Source organism: Manis pentadactyla, chromosome 2, assembly GCF_030020395.1.
Source record: "Manis pentadactyla isolate mManPen7 chromosome 2, mManPen7.hap1, whole genome shotgun sequence".
NCBI classification, from domain to species: domain Eukaryota; kingdom Metazoa; phylum Chordata; class Mammalia; order Pholidota; family Manidae; genus Manis; species Manis pentadactyla.
The window spans coordinates 93946145-93970560 of record NC_080020.1 but is presented as its reverse complement, the minus strand read 5'-3'; the positions used below and the strand labels follow the sequence as shown (position 1 = coordinate 93970560).

Genomic DNA, 24416 nt, shown 5'->3' with positions numbered 1-24416 from the left:
CAATCCCCTTCTCCCTCCCTCCTCTTTGGTAACCACTGGTTCCTTCTTGGAGTCTGTGAGTCTATTGCTCCTTCAGTTTTTGTTGTTCCTTCAGTTGTTCCTTCAGTTTTGCTTTGTTGTTATACTCCACAAATGGGGGAAATCATTTGGTGCTTGTCTTTCTCTGCCTGCCTTTTTCACTGAGCATAATATCCTCCAGCTCCATCCATGTTGTTGCAAATGGTAGGATTTGTTTCTTTCTTATGGCTGAAGAGTATTCCATTGTGTATATGTACCACAACTTCTTTATCCATTCATCTATTGAAGCACACTTAGGTTGCTTTCATATCTTGGTTATTATAAATAGTGCTGCAATAAACATAGGAGTGCATATGTCTTTTTGAATCTGGAAATTTGTATTCTTTAGGTAAATTCCAAGGAGTGGGATTCTCGGGTCAAATGGTATTTCTGTTTTTAGTGTTTTGAGGAACCTCCATATGGCTTTCCACAGTGGTTGAACTAGCTTACATTCCCACCAGCAGTGTAGGAGGGGTTCCCCTTTCTCCGCATCTTCACCAGCATTTGTTGTTCTTAGTCTTTTCGATGCTGGCCATCCTTACTGGTGTGAAGTAATATCTCCTTGTGTTTGTAATCTGCATTTCCCTGATGATTAGTGATGTGAAGCATCTTTTCATGTGTCTGTTGGCCATCTGACTTTCTTTGGAGAATTGTCTCTTCATATCCTCCACCCATTTTTTAATCAGGTTATTTGCTTTTTGGGTGTTGAGGCGTGTGAGTTCTTTATATATTTTGGATGTTAACCCCTTGTCTGATACATTATTTACAAATACATTCTCCCATACTGTAGGATGCCTTTTTGTTCTGTTGATGGTGTTCTGTTTGCCATACAGGAGCTTTTTAGTTTGATGTAGTCCCATGAGTTCATTTTTGCTTTTGTTTCCCTTGCTTGAGATGCGTTCAGGAAGAAGTTGTTCATGTTTATATTCAGGAGATTATTGCCTATGTGTTTTCCTAAGAGTTTTATGGTTTCATGACTTACATTCAGACCTTTGATCCATTTCGAGTTTACTTTTGTGTATGGGATTAAACAATAGTCCAGTTTCATTCTCTTGCATGTAGCTATCCAGTTTTGCCAATACCAGTTGTTGAAGAGGCTGTCATTTCCCCCTTGTATGTCCATTGGCTGCTTTATCGTATATTAATTGACCATATATAGTTGGGTTTAAGTCTGGGCTATCTAGTCTGTTCCATTAGTCTGTTGTTCAGTTCTTGTGCCAGTACCAAATTGTCTTGGTTACTGTGGCTTTGTAGTAGAGTTTGAATTCGGGGAGCATAATCCCCCAGGCTTTATTTTTCCTTCTCAGGATTGCTTTGGGTATTCAGGGTCTTCTGGTGTTCCATATGAATTTTAGAACAATTTGCTCTAGTTCATTGAAGAATGCTGTTGGTATTTTGATAGGGATTGCATTGACTCTGTAGATTGTTTTAGGCAAGATGGCCATATTGACAATATTAATTCTTCCTATCCATGAGCGCAAGATGTGTTTCCATTTATTGGTATCTTCTTTAATTTCTCTCATGAGAGTTGTAGTTTTCAGAGTATAGGTCTTTCACTTCCTTGGTTAGGTTTATTCTTTTTGATGCAATTGTGAATGAAATTGTTTTACTGATTTCTCCCTCTGCTAGTTCAGTGTTAGTGTATAGGAATGCAACAGATAGCTGTGTATTAATTTTGTATCCTGCAACTTTGCTGAATTCAGATACTAGATCTAGTAGTCTTGGACTGGATTCTTTAGGGTTTTTTATGTACAATATCATGTCATCTTACCAATCTGGATGCCTTTTATTACTTTGTGTTGTCTAATTGCTGTGGTGAGGACCTCCAGAACTATATTGAAGAAAAGTAGAGAGGTTGGGCATTCTTGTCTTGTTCCCGACCTTAAAGGAAAGGCTTTCAGCTTCTCGCTGTTAAGTATGATGTTGGCTGTGGGTTTGTCATATATGGCCTTTATTATGTTGTGGTACTTGCCCTCTATACCCATTTTGTTGAGTTTTTATCATGAATAGATGTTGAATTTTGTCAGATGCTTTTTCAGCGTTTATGTAGATGATCATATGGTTTTTGTCCTTCTTCTTCTTGATGTGGTGGATGATGTTGATAGATTTTCTAATATTGTACCATCTTTACATCCCTGGAATAAATCCTACTTGATCATGGTGGATGATCTTTTTGATGTATTTTTGAATTCAGTTTGCTAATATTTTGTTGAGTATTTTTGCATCTATGTTCATCCTGGTGAATCTGTTCATCAGGAATTTGGGTCTGTAATTTTCTTTTGTGGTGTCTTTGCCCTATTTTGGTATTAGAGTGATGCTGGCCTCATAGAATGAATTTGGAAGTATTCCCTCTTCTTCTACTTTGTGGAAAACTTTAAGGAGGATGGGTTTTTGGTCTTCATAAATGTTTGATAAAATTCACTGGTGAAGCAATCTGGTCCAGGAGTTTTATTCTTAGTAGGCTTTTAATTACCAGCTCAATTTCGTTGCTGGTAATTAATTTGTTCAGATTTTCTGTTTCTTTCTGGGTCAGCCTTGGAAGGTTATATTTTTCTAGAAAATTGTCCATTTCCTCTAGGTTATCCAGTTTGTTAGCATATAATTTTTCATAGTATTCTCTCATAATTCTTTGTATTTCTGTGGTGTCCGAAGTGATTTTTCCTTTCTCATTTTTGATTCTGTTTATGTGTGTAGACTCTCTTTTTTTCTTGATAAGTCTGGCTAGTGGTTTATCTATTTTGTTTATTTTCTTGAAGAACCAGCTCCTGCTTTCATTCATTCTTTCTATTCTTTTATTCTTTTCAATTTTATTTATTTATGCTCTAATCTTTATTTTGTCCTTCCTACTGACTTTGGGCCTCATTCTTCTTTTTCTACTTTCGTTAATTGCGAGTTTAGACTGTTCATATGAGATTGTTCTTTCCTGAGGTAGGCCTGTATTACAATATACTTCCCTCCTAGTACGGCCTTCACTGTGTCCCACAGATTTTGCGATGTTGAATTACCGTTGTCATTTGTCTCCATATATTTCTTAATCTCTGTTTTTATTTGGTTATTGATCCATTGATTATTTAGGAGCATGTTGTTAAGCCTCCATGTGTTGGTGGGCTTTTTCCTTTTCTTTATGTAATTTATTTCTAGTTTCATTTTTGTGGTCTGAGAAGTTGATTGGTACAATTTCAATATTTTTCAATTTACTGAGACTTTTTGTGGCCTAGTATATGATCTATTCTTGAAAATGCTCCATGTGCCCTTGAGAAGAACGTATATCCTGCTGCTTTTGGGTTTTGAGTTCTGTAGATGTCTGTTTGGTCCATCTGTTCTAATGTGTTGTTCAGTGCCTCTTTGTCCTTCCTTATTTTCTTTCTGGTTGATCTGTCCTTTGGAGTGAGTGGTGTGTTGAAATCTCCTAGAATGAATGCATTGCATCCTATTTCCCCTTTTAATTCTGTTACTATTTGTTTCTCATATGTAGGTGCTCCTGTGTTGGGTGCATAGATATTTATAAGGGTTATATCTTCTTGTTGGATTTACCCCTTTATCATTATGTAATGTCCTTCTTTGTCTCTTGTGACTTTTTGTTTTGAAGTCTATTTTATCTGATAGAAGTACTGCAACTCCTGCTTTTTTCTCCCTATTAGTTGCATGAAATATCTTTTTCCATCCCTTCACTTTTAGTCTGTGTATGTCTTTGGGTTTGAAGTGCATCTCTTGTAGGTAGCATATAGTTAGGTCTTGTTTTTTTATCCATTCACTGACTCTGTGTCTTTTGATTGGTGCATTTTTTCAGACCATTTACATTTAGGGTGATTATCGATAGGTATGTACTTATTGCCATTGCAGGCTTTAGATTCGTGCTTACCAAAGGTTCAAGGGTAACTGCTTTACTATCTAAGAATCTAATATAACTCACTTAGTATGCTATTACAAACATAATCTAAAGGTTCTTTTTTTCTCCTCCTTTTTCTTCCTCCTCCATCTGTATATATTAGGTATCATATTCTGTACTCATTGTCTATCCCGTGATTGACTTTGGGGGTAGTTGATTTAATTTTGCATTTGCTTAGTAATTAACTGTTCTACTTTCTTTACTGTGGTTTTATACCTCTGGTGATAGCTATTAAACCTTAAGAACACTTCCCTCTGTGGCAGTCCCTCCAAAATAGACTTTAGAGATGGTTTGTGGGAGGTAAATTTTCTCAGCTTTTGCTTATCTGGAAATTGTTTAATCCCTCCTTCAAATTTAAATGATAATCTTGCCAGATACAGTATTCTTGGTTCAATGCCCTTCTGTTTCATTGCATTAAATATATCATTCCATTCTCTTATGGCCTGTAAGGTTTCTGTTAAGAAGTCTGATGATAATCTGATGGGCTTTCCTTTGTGTGTGATCTTATTTTTCTCACTGGCTGCTTTTAATAGTCTGTCCTTATCCTTGATCTTTGCCATTTTAATTATTATATGTCTTGGTGTTGTCTTCCTTGGGTCCCTTGTGTTGGGAGATTTGTGCACCTCCATGGCCTGAGAGACTGTCTCCTTCCCCAGATTGGGGAAGTTTTCAGCAATTACCTCCTCAAAGACACTTTCTATCCCTTTTTCTCTCTCTTCTTCTCCTGGTACACCTATAATGCGAATATTGTTCCATTTGGATTGGTCACACAGTTCTATCAATATTCTTCTTAGAGATCCTTCTTTCTCTCTGTGCCTCAGCTTCTTTATATTCTTCTTCTCCAATTTCTATTTCATTTATCATCTCCACTGTATCTAATCTGCTTTTAAAATCTTCCATTTTACTGTGTTCCATAATGATTGGATCTCCGCCCAGAATTCATTCCTGAGTTCTTGAATATTTTTCTTTACCTTCATAAGCATGCTTATGATTTTTATTTTGAAATCTCTTTCAGGAAGACTCATGAGGTTGATTTCATTTGACTCTCTCTGGTGTATTTATAATTTTGCTTTGAATGGGGTTCCTTTGATGTTTCATGTTTCTATGTGGCACCCTCTAGTGCTCAGACCTGTACTCTCTGGAACTTCTCAGCCCCTGGAGCAATGTCAGGTGTCGCAGGGGACTGGTGTTAGTGCCTGAGAGGAGAAAAGGGCTATTTCCTGCTTCCCAGGTGCTATACCTGTCTCCACTGCCAGAACCAGTGGGCTGAGCACACAGGTACAAGCCTCTATGCTTTGCATTTGTTGCTGCTGTAACTGGGGCTTCCCTCTGGCTGGCCTGACACCAGGGCAGGGTTTGCAGATTTGTGAGCCAGATGTGGGCTGGCCAGGAGGAAGGCGCAGCAGGCTACGTATCACAGAGGGGGGCCTTGGAGCTGTGTAGCCAGCCAGTGGGCTGGAGCACCTGAAGATCATGAAAGTTCCCAACCTGCTGGGCAGAGTACCCGGAACATTTTGTCTACCTGTCCTTTCTCCTGAGCAGTAAGCTGTGTGCAATCCTTGCCCCTTTAGCAGCCCTCTCGCTGTTAGGAATTCTCTCAGGCTTCCTGCCTTTCTTTTGTCCCAGAGGAGCCAGATATGGATCCCTGTTTTCCACGAGCAGTTGGAATCTCAGTCTCTCCAGGTATTCTGCCTGTCTTAGCTTTCCAACCCCCCTAATCACAAGAGAACCATGTAATGTAGGTTTGTGCTCCCAGAGCAGATCTCCATAGCTAGGTGTTCAGCAGTCCCAGGCCTCCACTCCCTCCCCGCTCTGTTTCTATTCCTCCCACCAGTGAGCTGGGGTGGGGGAAGGGCTTCGGTCCCACGGGCCATGGCTTTGGTTCGTTACCATGTTCCGTTTATTCTTTTCTCCAGTTGTATGCCATCTGGCGCAGCCATCTTTCCTGTTGCTCTTTCAAGATTAGGTTTATTAATTATATTTTCGTATTATATGCAGTTTTAGGAAGAAGCCTCTGTCTCACCTCTCATGCCACCATCTTTAATCTCTCTCTTGAAGTCTATGCATGTGTGTTTTTGTAGGGCGTATGACCTGACACATTTTGAATAGAATGAATGATGGCTACAACCTATCTATGTACTGTTGTTCCAACTGTTCTTGAACTCTAGAACTCTGCTTTTGTTAGCCATACATTTTTCGAGAAGTTGAATCTCCCCTCCACTATCCCTTTCTTCATTTTAGGCCAGTTCATTTGCCAGCAGTAAGAAAATTTCCTAAAGGGTATCCAAACAGTTAAGGAAGTATCAGTCTTTACAGAACAGTTAGACTGCTTCAGGAGCAGAGATCTGTTCTTACAGAGCCATCAGTGGCAGATGAGTGAAGAGTATTATATTCCTCTCTATGGAGCTCCTTAGGTATTCATCCTATTGGCGTTCAACCTATTGAAAGCACTTTTACTGTGTGATCCTTCTTCCCACCCCCAACCCCTTTTAATAAGATAATATCCTGAAGGATGGTACCTCTGAGGAAGTGAAGAAAACATGACATTATTATAGAGACCATCTGGTTGACTTGCCTCTTTCCTCCCCATTCCTGTAGTACTATAGTTAAATACCTTTTGAGAAAAAATAAAACAATAACCCAGTCTCCCTACTGACCTATATTCCTTTTCTGATGTTGAAGAAATCTTTATTTGTAAAAAAAAAAAAAAAAAAGTGTATGATTATGTGTGTGTGTGTGTGTAGGTCATTCAAGCACTTAGCTGAATTCAGGGCTTAAAAATAGAACTATTTTATCATGTTAGGATAGAATGTACATTCATTAAAATTGTTAGTCAAACCCTTATGAGAATTGCTTTAAGGCCTAAGTGTTTAGATTAAATCAAGGGACATTTGTAATTTAGAAAAATTGTTTTCTGCACCCTTTGGAAATAATATGTTATATAAAAACCATCATTTCCCACTCTGCCATTTTATGATGCATTCTTAAAGTCATTTATTTATTTATTTATTGGCAGAAATGGGTGTTCTGTCTTTCAATCCAGTATTCTCTTTACAATTCCATTAATTACTGCTCCTTACTGCGGTCTGCCATTTCTCAAAATAGGGTTTTGTTTTTAAAAAATTAAGAATATAGCTGAAGGAACAGAAAAAATACTGGGGTAGGTGTATGTGTTTTAATCAATAACATGTATAGTTTTCTGATAGATGTTTCTACCTATATTAACCAATCCTACCTGGTGATACACAGTCCAGTTGTAATTAGCCATTAAATTGAATTGATGTTTGGAAAATTGAATATCTCAGAAAACTAGGAGTTGCCCGGTTTTATATCCAAAATGTCTAATTCAGAATGGCCTTGTTAATCATCCATATAGGTCATAGTGTTGCTAGTAAATGAAACCTACATATCTAAAATCAGTTAAGAATGAAGGGTTTCATTGAAGCCTTACAGTCACAGTAATTTTGTAGAGCTAGTATTCAGAATTTAGGGTTAGCTCTTGACCCAGGCACTGTGAAGCTCCAAATGGGTATGTTCTTTCCAGATGATTTACAGGTTCTAGGCTACCAAAGACCTCATCAAATTGCTCAGTAGCTTTTTATACACATTCTTTCCCTGTTTTAGAGATAGCTATTAAAGTTTTGAGAGTAAGTATGCTCATTGATGTTTGATTCATTCCCTCCCCAAAACTCCAACCAAGGTAGAGTAAAAGTAGAAAAACAAAGTCATTTTGCTTGGCCTTTCATACTTCTATTTAAGGAAATATGTCTTGATACTGTTTTGTAAATAAATGTATGGTTATTAATATTTTAGAGAATACCCTGTTGAGTATTTGATTATATAAAATTTATAAATCGGTTTCTGTCTTACACAAAGGTTTATTGGATTATTTTTGTCTTATTAGGAATCAATTCGATGGTTAGAAGATGAAAAGGCCCTCCTAGAGATGACTGAAGAAGTAGACTATGATGTAGATTCATACGCTACACAACTTGAAGCTATTCTTGAGCAAAAAATAGACATTTTAACTGAGCTGCGGGGTAATTCTTTCTTCATTTACTGTTTGAAATCTACTTAATATTTGTATTTAAGAAAGAGGACATCTCAAGTGAAAAGGGTACCCTTTAACATCTTTCTAGAGGTATAATGACAAACCCAGCATTCTTCTGTATTTTTCGTAAAAGAAAAAGAAGAAAAAAACATGGAGTGTCATTTCAAGTACTCTCTAGTCATCTGTTTTCTTTTAGTCTCTTGCAAAGGTAAAGATACCTTATGATTAAAGAGAGAAAATATATTTTAACAACCATGTATATCTATATACTTTCTCAGGTTTTCAGTTTGGTAGACCAGTGCTTTTCAGAATTATTTTCTCTAGATTAGGTCTATCAAGGTCATCTTTCTGTAACTCTCCTATCTACATCAACCTTCTGTGCATCTTGGGTCATGTTTTTCCTTTGAACACTTGTTTGTAAAAAAGTTAAGGAGAAGGTTTCAAGACAATTACCCTTTCTACTTTGCTTTTAGAGGGATGCATGTGGCTTAACCACATGCCATGTTTTCTTGGCTTTTTAATTAGCTTATCTGTGTAGCGTTAGATTAATATTTATTGTATATGCTAATTTTATAGGCATTGGCAAATTAGCTGTCTCCATTTATATGCAAGTGGGCATCTGTATGTGTGTGTGCGCAATGCAACGTGAAACCAGATTGAAATTGCTAGTTTTTGGCACCAAACAAGCTGCTTAATTTTTAAACTAGCAGCTTTGTGAAGTTGGTTGTTTGAAATCATATCCAGTAGAGTCAGCACTAACCATTTACCCAATTGAGAATTGTTTGTGTGGATGTAGGATTTCTAAAATTTACTTGTTTTCCATGTTTTTCATATTTAAGCCTTCATTTAAAGTGTTTTGATCATTTTTCTAATCTGCCATAACTCACAAGGAGTTTTTCTGTGTATTTTGTTCAGAAAACAGATCATAATGCATTCTTTTTTTTCCTCTGTAATATGTAGCATTCAACTTATTTGACTTCTTTCCCTAATTTTCTCAGGATTCATGTATATGAAGCACATCCATAACTTTGAAGAAATTAACTACCTATATATTATATTATTTAGATCTTAGGGAAAAAATTGTTTTTACCATCCAGAGATAATTTTGGTACCGGCATACCTTGGAGATGCTGTAGGTTTGGTTCCAGACCACTGCAATAAAGCAAATGTCACACTAAAGAGAGCCAAATGAATTTTTTGATTTCCCAGTGCATATAAACATTATATTTACACTATAATTTAGTCTACTAAGTGCAGTAACACTATATCTAAAAAAAAAGTACATACCTTAAATTAAAATACTTGTTAAATGTTAACCATCATCTGAGCCTCCAGCAGGTTGTAATCACTGATCATATATCACCATCACAAATATAATGAAAAAGTTTGAAATATTGCAAGAATTACCAAAATGTAACAGACATTCAAAGTAAGCAAATGCTATTGGAATAATGGCACCCAAAGACTTGCTTGATGGAAGGTTGCTTTAAACCTTCAGTTTGTAAAAACTGCAATATCTGTGAAGCACCAGAAAGTGAAATGTAATAAAATGAGGTATGCCCGTAGTAATTTAAGAAGTTTGAGAGTTATTATATTAGCAGGCACCAAATGAAGAAATCCTAAAATTCCTTTCTAAATTTCAGAAAAATCAGCATTTCAAACATCATTGTACTGACATTCCAACTTTTTATCTTTACTTCTAAAGGCCATTACCTTTGCATTACTAGCACATTTTAAGTTGGGTAATTTCTTGTTAAGAGGTACTGTACTGTGCATTATACAATGTTTACCAGAATCCTTACTTTCTATTGACTAGATATTACCAGATGTCTCCTAGGGGGGAGTCAGAAATCACCCCTAGTTAAAAACCATTGTTGTGGAAAACTTTCTCATCTTCACAAGATTTGTTACTTGCCTCTGCCCATTTGCTTACCTATTTCTTATTCTTATGTGACTCTGAATTAGTATATGATAAGTGGTAAGACAGGATTTTAAGACCAAGAAATGTATAATTCTGTAATCCTTCCTCCCCACCCCCTTTTACAGTCCATGATAAAGGGGAAAATGACATTTTTTATTACAAATTGAAGAATCTTCTGAAATTTCATAGCTTACAAAAAGGTAACATAGGAACTAGGAGTAGAAATTTCCTGATATTGAGAGAAGAAATTTCTATGTTTACAGTTTAAAAAGATTCATAATACTCCTTTTGGACATGACTAATCATATTTTACACACAAACATAGCCTGTCTACACTCCAACAGGAATTCAAATAAGGTTGAACACTCTAAAATGTGCCAAAACACAACAGAAACCTGTTGAAGATAAAAAATTTCCATGAATCTGTAATTAAACTGTTACTATAGTTGAGCATTGTATTTAGTACTCAGTTTCTGGACAACACAGAATGAAAAGAAAAATCCTGATTTTATTTCATGAAATAAGACAGCTGACTAATAGGAGCCAAAAAGTTGTGTATTGTATTGCATGTAATACACTACTTATTCCCTTATTCTTTTCTTTTTCCAAGATAAAGTGAAATCTTTTCGTGCAGCTCTACAAGAAGAAGAACAGGCCAGCAAGCAAATCAACCCGAAGAGACCCCGTGCCCTTTAAAATGGCATTTGCTGCTAAAGGATCCCCAGAGGCCCTCACTAGTGTAACATACAATGGTTCAGCTGTCAGGGCCATTTGAAAGTTTAAAATTTTAAGTGTCTGTGGAAAATGTCTTGTCCCTTCACCTCAATGACATTTCAATTTTGTGAAACTCTCCTTTGTCTACAAAATGCTTCTGGTCCAGGAGGCACAACCAAGGTTTGGGAATAATGAAGCATTTTGTTTCATTTACCCAAACAGTGATTTACTTTTGGAGATCCTTGCCAATTTTATTTTCTATATGACAAAGTAAGATTGTGGACTTGATCGAGAGGTGACTAGTAAGAGGAAGCCACAGCATTTCCTTTTAACTTGGTTCAATTTTCATAGCAAGACAGCGGTTTTAAATCCTTTGCATGCATGCATACCTCATCAGTGATTGTACATACCTTGCCCACTCCTAGAGATAGCTGTGCTCACCTCTCCCTGCTTTGTGCCTTGACTAAGGCTATCACCCTAAATTTCTGAAGCACAGCCAAGAAAAATTACATTCCTTATTTGTCAGTGTAAATTACCTTTATTGTGTGTAAATTTTTATTGTATTTGAGACATTTTTTGTGTGTGACTAGTTGTTTTTGCAGGATGTGCCATATCATTGAATGGAACTAAAGTCTGTGACAGTGGACATAGCTGCTGGACCACTCCATCATATATGTAAAGAAATCTGGAATTTTGATCTTAAAACCATGTAACATGTGGTTATAATTTTTTTAGCATTTTCTTTGTAAAGAAGTAAAATATAAACTAGTTGGTGTATAATAAAAAGTAATGAAATTCTGAGAAGAGTTTTATCTTAGGATAATACATATATATGCAGTGTGTGTTCCAGTGTGGTATTATTAACAAGACTAATAGTGCAACTTGATCCTTACCAATACTATGACTTAAGTTGAAGTGTCCATTAGCAACCCAAAATATAACTTAAATGTACTGATAAAGGAAATTGGCTTTTAATGCATGAATATGTACATTGAAAGCAGTCCATAATAGAACTGTTAGTTTAAGCCAAGTGCAAGCAGTACATAACTCCCTTGAAAAGGAACTAAGGTAACAATGAGTCAACTCTGCCTTAAAAGGCAGATCTAACCCAAGTTCCATCCATTACCTAATGTGTTATGTTTCACCATTATTTGGTGATTCTCACCAATAAATTGGTCTAGAGTATGCTACTTTTTAAGTGGTGGCACTTATTTTTACAGATTGCTACTCCGAGGAAGAAAACTGGCCACTTCTCATGTAAATATTGTTAAAGGATTTATATAGCTCTCTCTAGTTTTCCCTCAGTTCCCTGGAGAGTCCAGGAGTAGATTAATAACAAAACATCTCCCAAGGATAACTTGTTTTGATTTCTCTAGGGAAATAATAGCTCATTCATAGGGGCCAAAGGGAAGCTGTGAATAGTCACATGAGCCAGATTCCCTACTTCACTGTTCATAGAACTCAAAAGAGTGTCATTGTGGGAAACCCTAACACCATGGTGAAATGCTCCTCTGTAAACTTGAAGTCTAGAACAAGTGTAGATTTTTCATGATGTGCTTATTAATAAATGAAATCTATGGATTGAGTTTTAGAGATAATTTACTTCACCTTTGTTTTTGGAAGGGACTCAGGTTTTAAAACTGTAAGATAGGTTCTATTTGTGTTTATTTCAAAGAAAAGGAAGAATGGAGAACTGTTACTATGAACCTTGCAGAGCTGTTTAAAAAGGTAGTTTTTGAGGCTAATCAACCTTCAAAAGGCAATAAAGAGATGTGTATTTGCTCGTTTTAAAGCACAACAGATTAGTGTTAATTATTTAAGTTAAATGGGTACTATCTCTGGAAGGTTTCCTTATATCCAAATATGCTGCCTTATGCTTAGTGGCTTCATTCTGATCAGTAATCAAGGTATGTAAAACATTAGTATCAGAAAAGATCTTGGCTCTATAATGTAGTCTGTCAATTTTACAGATAGGGAAAACTGAAGGCCAGAAAAGGGACAAACTCAGCAGTTCATAAAGGAACAGGGAAAGAGTGCTGAATTAAATCTTAAAACTTTCTTATAAAGGAAAGAATACAACTGAACTTTGCAGAGTAAGTAGTTTTGTGATGCTGAAAACATACTTTTAAGTATATTTAATATTATTTAACAAAAGTGGCTTGATATGTTGTTAAAGAATAACTACTTTTTTGGATCTGTAAACATGCTTTACTTTCTCAGACTTGAAAGCTGATAGCCCTATTAATAACTATGAACATACATTGTTTTAATTATATAGGAATGTTTTACTATATCACTGAAGCCAGATATCAAACAAATCTCTTTGAACAACTTCCCTTCTGGGTTCATTCAGTGTACTAATTAATTTGGAAATACTCCTTTTATTAAGTTAGATATAAAGAAAGCCAAATATCAATATTTTTTTAATTTCTTTATATAAGTAAAATAATCAGCTACTATAATTCTTTAAGGGACATTAACACCTACTGTTATATTGATTTAAACATAGTAGCTACTATTGACATCTATTGAAATTCTCAACCTGACATTTTAAAAACAGCTTAAAACTAAGCATCAGGTATATGAAAATACTGGAAATTTTAATTATGCAGAAGTCATTTGAATATCAGGAGCCTATAGCTGTGGGGAAAAAGCTGGTTGGGTTTTGGTTTATTTTGAAATTGAAGAGCAGACATTTTAACTTTAAAGCCCATTTTGGATTTATAAAACCCTTTGAAATTCTCTTAAATGTATGACTCTCCCCTAGAAAAAAAGTCTCATAGTTCACTTGATTCTGGTTGAGCATCCTCATTTCCCAGGTGAAGAATAGTGCCCCAAAATAATACACTTGCACCGCACAGTGACAGTAGTGGACTTAGACTTGCCCAGGACCCTGATGGTAGCTTGTGATGCTATAGGGATAGCTGAAGGGGTTGTACAGAATAAACAGACAAAATAAGAAGCAAAATAAAGACATTTTAAAAATAACTTTTTACTATACACATGAATACAAAGAAGAAATGGTATGTATGGGGGGTATGTGACTGAGTTAAATATATTTTAACATTTTTACTACTTGAGGGACAAAGGCCTAATGAAGGCCCAAAGAGGTCCTCACAGTAAGAGGTAACAGAAGAGTAACATCTTCACACAATAAACTGTTAGAAGTGCAAAGTTGTGTCTGTGGCTCTCGAAGATCATCATGTATGGATTGGACCCTGCCCTATTCTACATGAAAAAAAAAAAAACTTCTGAGTACTTAGAAGAATTGACTGACTTAACCACCTTAAAAATTCAGAGTAATAAGTGGTGACAATAGTATTAAAAACAGTCAAGCACATAGTGCCCCAGTGGAGCAAAAGTATTGTTCACCTTCTCAAAATTATTAAAAATATAAAATTCGTTTCTTAAGTCTAAAAAATTCTTTTCCAGATGCCTAAGAAAAATGTACACCTTCTGCATTGAATCCATGTAGCAATCTGAAAAACGAAACCAAAGTGAGAAATTATTGAAAAGCTAAGTAGCACATAACAGTTCATAGCTCCTATACCATGAATTCTAAAACAAACTTATCAGCATATCTACAAAGCCCACCCACTCCTAACACCAGTCATCAAAGAAACTTTATTATTCAACTAAATTTATAAGACAGGTTAAAACCATATCATTTGGTGCCTCTTTTATCATAACCTATATGTATTATGATGAATTTGACTAAAATGATCTTAGACCTCCACTATCCTAGGCCTAAGAGCTCATTGATCACTTGTTCCATTTCAGCATGGTGAGTGAACAAGAAGCTATTTGGAATTACAGTAATAAAGGCCAATCTTACATGTCCTTTCTATCTTGCAGAGCTCACTGTTTAAGAGATTCAAATTAAATACAAATAAATAGCTTTTCTCTGGATACCTATGTAATTAGCATATCCTAGTTAGTAAACTGTGTATATTTCATATCCTTGAGGCAGTTTAGTGAGGATGAAGGAAAATGTTTAACTATTTAGACCTGAAATATTTTTCAGGATGGCCCACAGTGCAGATCTAGATGGGTTAAAATGTCTGAAAAAGGAACATAGGTACTTATGAATAATGTTGAAGTTCTTTATTAACATTTAATAAAGACTCCATAGTACTGCTAGTCTGCCAATATAAAATATAAACCCAATTTCTTGTAGGTACTGTTTAAGTCAAACCAATGACTTCTGGAGCAATCTACCCTCATTTTTCATTCAGCACCTAGAACATGGAAGCTTTAAAAATGAACTGGCAAAGCAGGCAAAAACTGCAGACAACTTACTAGGAAATGAAAGTGTTAGGGACAAAAACCAGCGAGCACAAGGTTAGTAATTATCTGAGTAATCAAAGCCTTACTCTGCTTTTAGATAGCTTACTTGCTTAATCCAAGGAAAACAAATTTTGGTCTACATTGCCCAGATAATTAAGACACTCTTATCTTACTTTAGGAAGCTAGAACTTGTCTCAGTCTACACAAGTTAACTTTATCACTATATCAGTTAGAAAGGAAAATCAGACATGTTTATAACTGACATTCCAGCTGAGGATCTGTTTAACAAGAGCTATTCCTAATAAAAGAATGAGATCCAACTACATGTATGATTCTTCTACATTACAGGCTACTATGAAGAAACAAACTATTAAAACTAGCTGAATGGAAGTTGGGGGAGGGGGCTGATGGGGAGGAGTACATACACACCACAATACACTGACATGGAGGCCATCTCCAGGCTCAGACTGTTCTTTACTACTGTGCTTAAAGAAAATACTTACTCTGCTGCAGCTACCTAGCCTCGTCTTCTACACCAAATACTATTCCATGCCATGGAAGTGCTATGCAATAACTTGCAGGTAGTTATATACCACTTAAAAGCCTTTAATAAATCTCTAATCTGAAGGTGTCACAGTAGAGAAATATAAACAATGTAATTACCTAATGAAGTCATCGATGTCCATGGAACGGGCACGCTTGTCACTAAAACCTGTGTTGTTTAGGATTTGCTGTATTTTATCTGCTATGCTGAAATCTTCTGGTATTATCTATCAATGTAAGATTCAGAATAAATCTTTAATGAAGTCACCTTGACTCTTTTTTTTAGTTCAGTAAATCAAAACAATCACCTTTATCTGTGACAGTCTGGAGAACCTATTTGTGCAGGTAAGACTTTGATCTCATTAGTTAAGCAGTTGTTCTTAAGCATACACCAAATACTCAAGAGGATCCTGAGTTAATCATGTATATTACTGCCCTTTCCTTTAAAATTCTGAAATAGTTATGTAAGTTTGAGGCTTCACAAAAAGCTGTCAACTAAATTTAAAGCAATTGTAATTCCTTTCAAAACAACTCACATTTTCTTGGTACAAATTTCATTTTAGCAAGTTTTCCACAAAGAGATGACCTTTCCACCCTTGAAAATATTATATCTTTCACACAAAGATTTTTCTTAATCAAGTTTCATATTTTCCTACTTAGGCAGAAGTTTAATGACTTTATCCATAAAAGAGAAAATGGAAGTAGCAATGTGATACATTAAACCACAGATCTGAGTAAAAAAAAAAATTGCTCTTACCTCTCTGTTCTAATTTGAAAGAAAAAGTTACCAAACATCACAAATTCATTTTACATGGATATGTGTGTGCTTACACAAAATTGGTCAAAAAAATGTTGCACAGATGAAAATAAGAGACAGGAGGCTCAGAACGAGAAATTGCTATTCAGCCTATATTTTATTTCAATTTCTGGGAATTAAAAAAAATGAGAAAATGGTAACTTGAAATTTAATTGCGAAATGAGCAACAAGAAGGGATGTTTCCAATTCAGATGGTATTCAATTATTTTGAGCTGAGCAATCCACACATGTCTAACTAAAGCTTTGAGAAAATTATGACTCAACTAAATCTCTTGGCTAAAAACAACTATTAGTTACTATCAGAGGAGCGAATGGAGTAATCAAGGTTCTTCTGATCTGCTCCACAGAATATACAACAGCCCTGACTTGTTCAAGTTGTGCTAGTTAGACATGACATACTGTCTTTTTAAGGATCCCTTAGAATGTACGAAATTAAGAATCTTATGAGTGATAGTTGAAAAAGAAGACATTTTAAAACAAAACAAATCAAAACCACAGGAACATTTTTTGCTTACAATATTATGGACAGAACAGTGAATTCTGTAGTTTTTTTCCAACAACTGTTGCACTGCGCTTGACCTATAGCATTAAAAAAAATGATATTACAACTACTATTCCCACACCAGAGACTATAAGTAATTTCCTTTAAGATTAAATCTATATTCCATATGGTTGAATTTAAGGAATTTAAAAATTTTTGAATATTTAAACTTATAAAACAACCACTAATTATATTTAAAAAGTAAAGTCCTCATAAACATCTCTTAAATTCTTAAAGAAGTTCTAGACTCTCCACAAAATACCTAAAAAAAAAAAAAACCTAAAATTAAGGCTTTGATCTCTGTTTTGCCATTGGGCCCCCACATTGCTGTTACATTTTTCCAAGTTAAAACTGCATGAATCTTTCACAACTGTAGAAGGGGTCCATCATCACCCCATTTTTCCAAAGGAAAACTAGGCAGATGTGTGGTCAGTTTTTGGTATTTTTTCCTGTTTTGCAGAAAACTAGATCCAATTCCCAACTCTAGCCTTCATTAAATTCTCCTGCCTCCCAAAGTACAAAGTTGAAAAGGGAGAATGTGTTTGGACATGGATAACCTTAACGCTTTAGGGTATGTGTTTAGGCAAAGGACCAAATTTTAGCACTTAGCACAGTTCCTAGAGCACTGGTCCTTCAAACATTATAAATGAGTGAAATACTTACTTAAATGCTGCAGACAGTGTCTTGTTTTTCCTAACAAAGGTAATTCTTACTAGACCATCCCATTCCTGAAATAGAAAATGGATGTTTTCTTAAAAAATATCAAACCTTGCCTATGCCAGCTTATTGTCTTTTAATATACAAAAATGAAAGGAACCTTCTGGAGTGATGAACATATTTCTGTATCTTGATCTGGCTGACACACATGTAAAACTGAAATGTATACTTGGTTTTTCCACTCACTAAATACTTTATTCTCAATTTTAAAAACTAGAAAAAATATATATATGTTTCACATCTGAACAAAAAACATGGCATTTATTTAAATATAAGTATCTGTGGATAAAGTGAAGGTTCCTGTGGCCAGGATTCTCACCTGGCCCTGGTTGGCTAGCTCACTACACACGTGTGGGCAATACTTCACTATTGACTCTTTATAAGGAGGCCTGCCCAGTGCTCTGGGTGACATGGTGGCACAGCTGCAAGGCTGCAGGAGAGCAGAGGCTGGAATGGTGGCAGCGCCGAGGACAGAAGCCCAGAGGATGGCTGTGCGGGCCGAGAGGCCCAGAGTCAGAGACCGGCTTGCTGCATGCAGACTTGCTCTGAGTGAAGGGGATTTTAGTGACTGACCTGGCACTGTGGAAATAAAGTTGGGTGTAACCCTTTCACCCCAAGAACGTTTTACTGTCATTTCTTTGGTCACATTGAATCCACAGTGAACTTGCCTGGGGCTGAAGCCCACTGGCAAGACAGCATCATTTTCAAAAAATATGATTCAAAACAGACATGATTTTTTAATATATCCTGTGCAACACATCTATCCTTCCTTGAAGGAGTAATGGACAAACCACCCCATTTGCCACTAGCTGTTGACCATACAAGTCAATATGTTTTATCCAAAGTGGCTGCAGGAAGGTTTTACATCAAGTGATCTGGCTTGCTTCCCTTTAATTTGAAAAAACAAGAATTTTAAGTAAAAAGTGTTACTCATAATATCACTCTAACACAACTATTTTCAATTTATCTTGTTTTGCAAGTCTTATTCAAATAGATACATGTTTTCCATAGCTATAATCTTCAGCAAAATGCAACAGCATTCTCATCTTTATACCTTTTGCAAACATTTTGCATCATCTTTTGTGGTCTTCCACAACTACTTTGCATCAAATTATTATATTCCATCTACTTCACAGGGATGTATCATAAATAATGTTTTCTTGTTTGGACATTTTGGCTCAGTATTTTTCTGCTGCTATAGACACATGTCTTCCAGCTTGGACTTTTTTTCTCCCTTCATTGAGTGACCTCGTATTTTAACCTTACCTGAAAATTGATGGGTGGTGGTGGATTCTTAGGTTCTATTCTCACAACACTGGATTCCACCTTGGGTGGTGGTCTGAAGTTATTTTTCCCAACCTGTTCATCAGAAAATGTTCAAGCTGTTTTCTCAAAAACAACTTTAAATTAGAAATCAAATATGCTCTCCTCACAGAAGGCACAGCAAAATGCTCAAGGATGAATTAAGCTGCATTATTTCAGTAACACTCACTTTCATTAGATGGTCCACACGTGCTAACAGCTGTGCATTAATTGAAAGTCTACAGTACAGTTTATCTCCAGGTTTTGCAACTAGTCGGAGGGCAAATTCTCTTTGAAACATAAGTACAGCACATCTGAAAAGACAACAGAAAGGAATAGGGATTAAACTATAAATGTTTTAACATCAATGAATTTTCTTAGGTGATAGAGAAAAGGAACATCTGTGGTTAATGATAATTAGTCCAGCTGGTTAGAGGTAGAACACTTTCAGCCTTAGAAATGATCAAGTTGGCTTTGTTTTTCATTTTATAATGGCTGCATCTCTAACCCCCTGCAAATCTAAGCCCTCAGTGATTAGATGATTTTAAGTAATTCATATCAGCACTAGTCCATCACCCCTTCTAGGAAAAAAAAACAAACATAATTGGCTCAGCGGCAGAACTATTCGTGGGGTGGCAAACACCCTTTTGGAAGAGCTGAAGCAGGAGAGGGAGGTTGTGACATAGCGTCCTCCTGACTGAACAGTTTAAATAATGTGGACTTATTTAGCAAGCACTGGGAGACTTTCTGGAAGTTCTTGAACAGGAGAGGAAAAGCTGGGTTTCAAGTTTCAAACGTTTTTGACGAGTCACACTAAGAAATACATTTGACACTTCAACCCAGGACACAAATACCTGTATCTGTATGTGTATATGTAGCTCAAACAAAAGTTTCATTAAACTATAATCATCGGACCATATACAATGAATGTCCTCATATATTTTATTCCATGTCATTACAAAACATGACGGTCATGACTCACTAAATCTATTTTATAACCAAGTTTTTGGCTTGCACTTTGAAAACCACTGGTATAGATTGTGCTAGAGATCAGTTAAGAGGTTCCGGCAATTGTCTGGACATAAGGCAATAAAAAGTCTGACCTGGGCTAATGGCAAGAGGATTAGACAATGGGGAAAGGCTGTCTGGTCTCAGAAGCAGGACTTACACCACACCTACCTCAGATAACTGTCAACTGTATAAGGAGAGAAAGATTTCCACACAAATCGTTATTTTCTAAAAACTTAATTCTCTAGTAGTTCTGCAACTGAATTAACTTTCATCTTTGGCTGTCTCTGTTCATGGCCTAACCTTTCTGTCTTTTTAAGACTGGTCAGTAACTTTGGTCTTTTGTCACAAACCTGAAAAAAGGTCGGTGAAGCAACAGCTTGAAGACAAAAGGAGAAGAGATCTGTAAGAGAATTAACTAGTTATTTCTGGGGAATACACACCAGAGAAACCTTTCAAATAATGTTCCCAACAATTTGAAAACATACCTGATATGGCAAATTTGCCACACAAGCATCAAAGAATGGCAAATCTGTTTTCAGCACATCACCCACCATTACTTGAAGTTTACTGGCCAGAGGCCTGATAAGGAAAAAGCAGTTAAAAAAGAATAGTGTTTCATGAGATTAAAATGCACTTTAATTCTACTATGCATACTCACGTGCCCTGAACTCTTTTGTGAAGTTCAGCTACTAGCCTTGGGTCAAGTTCACAGGCGATTACCTAAATTAAAAACAAAAAAGAAAGGTTTTGGGGGTTAATTATGGAATGTGTCCTTTCTTATTACCTCAATAGTAACTCTTCCTTTATTTACATGAGCTTCTCCTCCCACTTCTACACTCTGACCCGGGTAAGCTGCTCTACCCAGGAAGAGCAGCATCCAGCCCCTGCTGGGTCTGCCCAGCCCAGCCCTGCAAGCCCTCTGCAAGCTCACCACTGCTTCAGAGACAGCTGAGCAGCTGCTCAGCCCGATGAGTTAAGCCGGGATTGCTGAGCCTGGGCCAGAGGGCTGGGCCAAGTTGGAAAGACAGACTGATTTAGCCCTGAATAGAAACTTGCAAGGAAAAAATATATATTCCTTCAACTGTACTATATCATTTCAAACAAAATACACAGAAAAGCAGACAACCAGACTATGTGAGAGTTCCACCCAAATAACTGACAGAATTATCATGCTCTTCTGGATCCATGCTTTGTAATTCAACAGATGAAAAAAATAAACATGTCTGTGTACTAAATGTTCTTAGAAACATACAAAGCAACTATTCCTAGAATGAGTATATCACTTCTCTCATCTACTAAGATCCAGAACACAGAGCATAAATAATTTCTCATGTAAATGAAAAGGGATACCAGATAAGGCTAAACCTTAATTTAATTCAGTATCAAATGAGGTTTTACTGACTGCCAGGACCACGTCTACAACAGATATATATGTGCTCACTCTATTCAGCTGCCAGATCCATTCTCTAGCTTTCTCTGGGCCTTGCAGGGTGATATAGCCTTGTATCACCCTATATCACCTTGTATCACCTTGCCCTTTCCACTTGAGTTGGCACTGGCCAGTGAAAGGCACCAACATTATAGGGCACAAGGGAGAGGTTGAGTATTTCCTAATACCTGCTGCCTACCCTGCAGAAGTTCTGGCAATGGCCATGTTCTGCTGAGTGGCCCCTGTTAAGTGGCTCTTGTCCTTTCTCTGCTCCAGAAACACAGTTCCCTCATTTTCCCCCTTGAGGCCTTTGGATGGTAACTGTTCCCTGTTGTTACCAGTCCCTAGGTGTTTCACTAATGCTTACTGCTTCCCTTAACCCCAGTCCCACATTTAGTTAATGACTCATCATTAAACTCTCTTCAGGTAAGTTCTTTTAAGATATGCTGTCTACTTCCACCAGAGGGCACTGTATAGATCCATTTAATTGGACACCGGGTACCAGCAGCGGCCAGGCAGCACCCCAATCTCAAAGGCCTATGCTCCAGCATTTCAGAACTACTTCTCCAAAGTTCTAGACTCCAGGAACTCCAATTGCCTTACTTTGTACACCTCCCACCCCCAGCCTAGCAGTGGTAGCTGCTCTTTGTAATTATCATTTTTCAGGATACCTCAGTGTTCCCATTTTACTCTTTCAGTCCTCTAATAACCATTCCCTGTATTGAAATATCTAATGTGGTTTGTTTTCCTGACATATCCCATCTTTTCCTTTTTTAAACCATTTTTTAAAATTGAGATATAGTTCACATATAACATTGTATTAGTTTCAGTTGTACATGATATATGTATATATCTCTAAGTAGTTAACATGTTACCATACATATTTGCAAAATTCTTTATTAGAACTTTTAAAATCTACTCTCTTAGCAACTCTCAAATATATAATATGTTATTATTAAATATAGTTGCCATGCTATACATTACATCCCCAGGGCTTAGTTATTTTATAACTGGAAGCTTGTATCTTTTGGCCACCTTCACCCATTTGGCCTTCCCTTATCTTCTAAAAGTTTCCAGCAAAGGATCAAGAGTCACTGTTAAAATAATAGCGATTAATTAAAATAGATTTATATTTGCAAATCAGCTAAGCTTGTTCACATAGTCATTTCTGATACCAGAACACTAAACCCTCTTTTTTACCTTTTTTGCCTTTTCTAGCAGCTTTACAGTCATATTGCCAGTTCCAGGTCCAACTTCCAGCACCACATCAGTTGGTCTTAAAGCAGCCTGCAAGCAAGCACACCACCTCAGCTACTGGCACATCTGAACACATCATTTAACTTATCACTGAATATCTTTACCTAAAAGTCCTCAGTTAAGAGATTTTATTCTGACTCCATTTTTAGGATATTCTTTTATGATCTATGTGCTTAATGAAATCTTGTCATTGACATTAGATGTGAGTGAAAATCTAACACCTCTCCATACCTTGGAACAATACTTAGTTGTAAGAAAAACAGCAAGAACAGTTCTTTCTGGGATTGGGATTCTGCTTTCTACCTTGGAAATGATTCCAATAGCTTCTTGTTATCAATTCGATTATCAGTTAAGTCCAAACCAGAAAGTACTACATAAGATGACCTTGTCTGAGAATCACAGAGAGTATACCAGGATTTCTCAATTCTCAACTCATGTATGGTTTCAGGAATGCAGAGTACCAAGAGATTGTACACAAAACTGGGTATTTGTATACACAAAGCTGCAGTATCCTGGGTATATAGCTTTCATCAGATGCTACAAGTGCACTAGTCAAAATGGTTAAAGAGCTAGGTCAATCCTCACTTTGCAATGTGAGGTCAGGATGTGATCCTTTATGTAATATAACAGTTCTTTCTACAGTTCGAGGAGGCTCCCTTTGTAACCATTAAAGTAATTTACACCACCTGTATTTCATGTCCTAGCATGAAACCCATCCATTATAATAAGAGAACACCCATAACCCCATATAGGAGGAATACTGCAGAGAGTTTATATGTGGCACTGGATTGTACCATTTAATCTTTTTCTCTGGGCAACAAACTTCCTAACATGTGGCTTAGACATATTTTCGGGCTCTGGAATAAATAAAAACTAATGGCGATAGATGATGTCTAGAAAAAGTTATTGGAAATAGGTTGAATAAGTACAAATGTCCAACTATGAAGTAAATGACCTACAGAAAAGACAAAAATTTGGAGTCAGGAGAAATCCACTCACAAAATAAATCACGCCAAAGACAGCCTATGAATTCCAGACAATTATTCCATTCACTTAGCAAGTATTTATAGAACATTTATTTTGCGTCAAGCATCCTCTCCGCCGTTAAGGAATCGATAAAATCAATAACCCAACAATTCTCTCCTTTTGCTCGTCCATACCCACCTTATCGATAATGCTGTTAACAATGAGAGGGTTTTTCAAAATGTGCTGCCCAATCCCCGTGTTGAACATGAGTCCTGGAAGACAACACAAAAACATCCTAAATTCCCCAATAAAATTAGCCACGAGACGGTCCCAGAGAAGCGGGGTGGTGGGGCGGACCGCGCTGAGTCGCCGGCGTCGCACGCGGAGCAGGGCTAACACCCGCTCCAGGCAGCCCTTCCGCGGGACGGACGCGCGCCCCGACCGGCCTCACTGCCCCCGCCGCCCCGCACAGCCCTCCGCCACTGTCCCACCTCCGGCGCTCCTCAGCTCCCGGCTGGGCCTCGGCCGCTCGCGGCGGCGGCCGCTAGCTCGCGACTTGTTCTTCGGCATCTCAGCAGACGCGGACCCACGGGCCCGTGAGATCACGAACGCCCGAAACCGGCTCGCGGAGTCACCGAGCCGCGCGGATACTACTAACGCGCCCAGCAGGCGCCACGCCAGGCCGGTGAGGTCGCCTCTGCCCAACCGGCTTTGCGCTCGGCCCGGACGCAGGGCGCGTGGCCCGGGACCACCGGGAAGTGTAGTCCAGGGCTGGGGCGGGCCCACGGCCCAGAAACTACAGGTCCCAGAGGGCACCGCGCCACCGAGCTGGCAGGTGGAATTGGCTGGTATGGAGCTGGGGCGGGGCCTCTCGCCCAGTCCTCTCGGAGCTGGTTGCGAGTGCGTTTTGGTCT

The 24416-nt window shown here is 37.3% G+C and overlaps 2 protein-coding genes across 5 annotated transcripts in view; one reads left to right on the top strand and one right to left on the bottom strand.

The window, feature by feature from the left end:
* KIF2A (kinesin family member 2A) overlaps positions 1 to 12853 on the top strand; it is a 93391-nt gene extending 80538 nt beyond the window's left edge. For all 4 annotated transcript variants that reach the window (XM_036887713.2, XM_036887710.2, XM_036887712.2 and 1 more), the window contains 2 exons: positions 7851 to 7986; positions 10529 to 12853. In XM_036887713.2, the coding sequence (XP_036743608.1) occupies positions 7851 to 7986; positions 10529 to 10614 (222 nt within the window). In that variant the 3' untranslated portion in view covers positions 10615 to 12853. The remainder of the gene's footprint in view (positions 1 to 7850; positions 7987 to 10528) is intronic.
* Positions 12854 to 13608: 755 nt separating this feature from the next.
* Positions 13609 to 24213, bottom strand: DIMT1 (DIM1 rRNA methyltransferase and ribosome maturation factor). Its single transcript, XM_036887714.2, has 12 exons — positions 23994 to 24213; positions 23701 to 23774; positions 22480 to 22566; positions 20509 to 20570; positions 20336 to 20429; positions 20201 to 20250; positions 19030 to 19153; positions 18804 to 18896; positions 17484 to 17548; positions 16795 to 16858; positions 15583 to 15689; positions 13609 to 14111 (listed from the first exon to the last, which is right to left on the bottom strand). Exons 1-12 carry the CDS (start codon positions 24070 to 24072, stop codon positions 14069 to 14071), a joined length of 942 nt encoding a protein of 313 aa, XP_036743609.2. The 5' UTR covers positions 24073 to 24213; the 3' UTR covers positions 13609 to 14068.
* Positions 24214 to 24416: the final 203 nt, after the last annotated feature.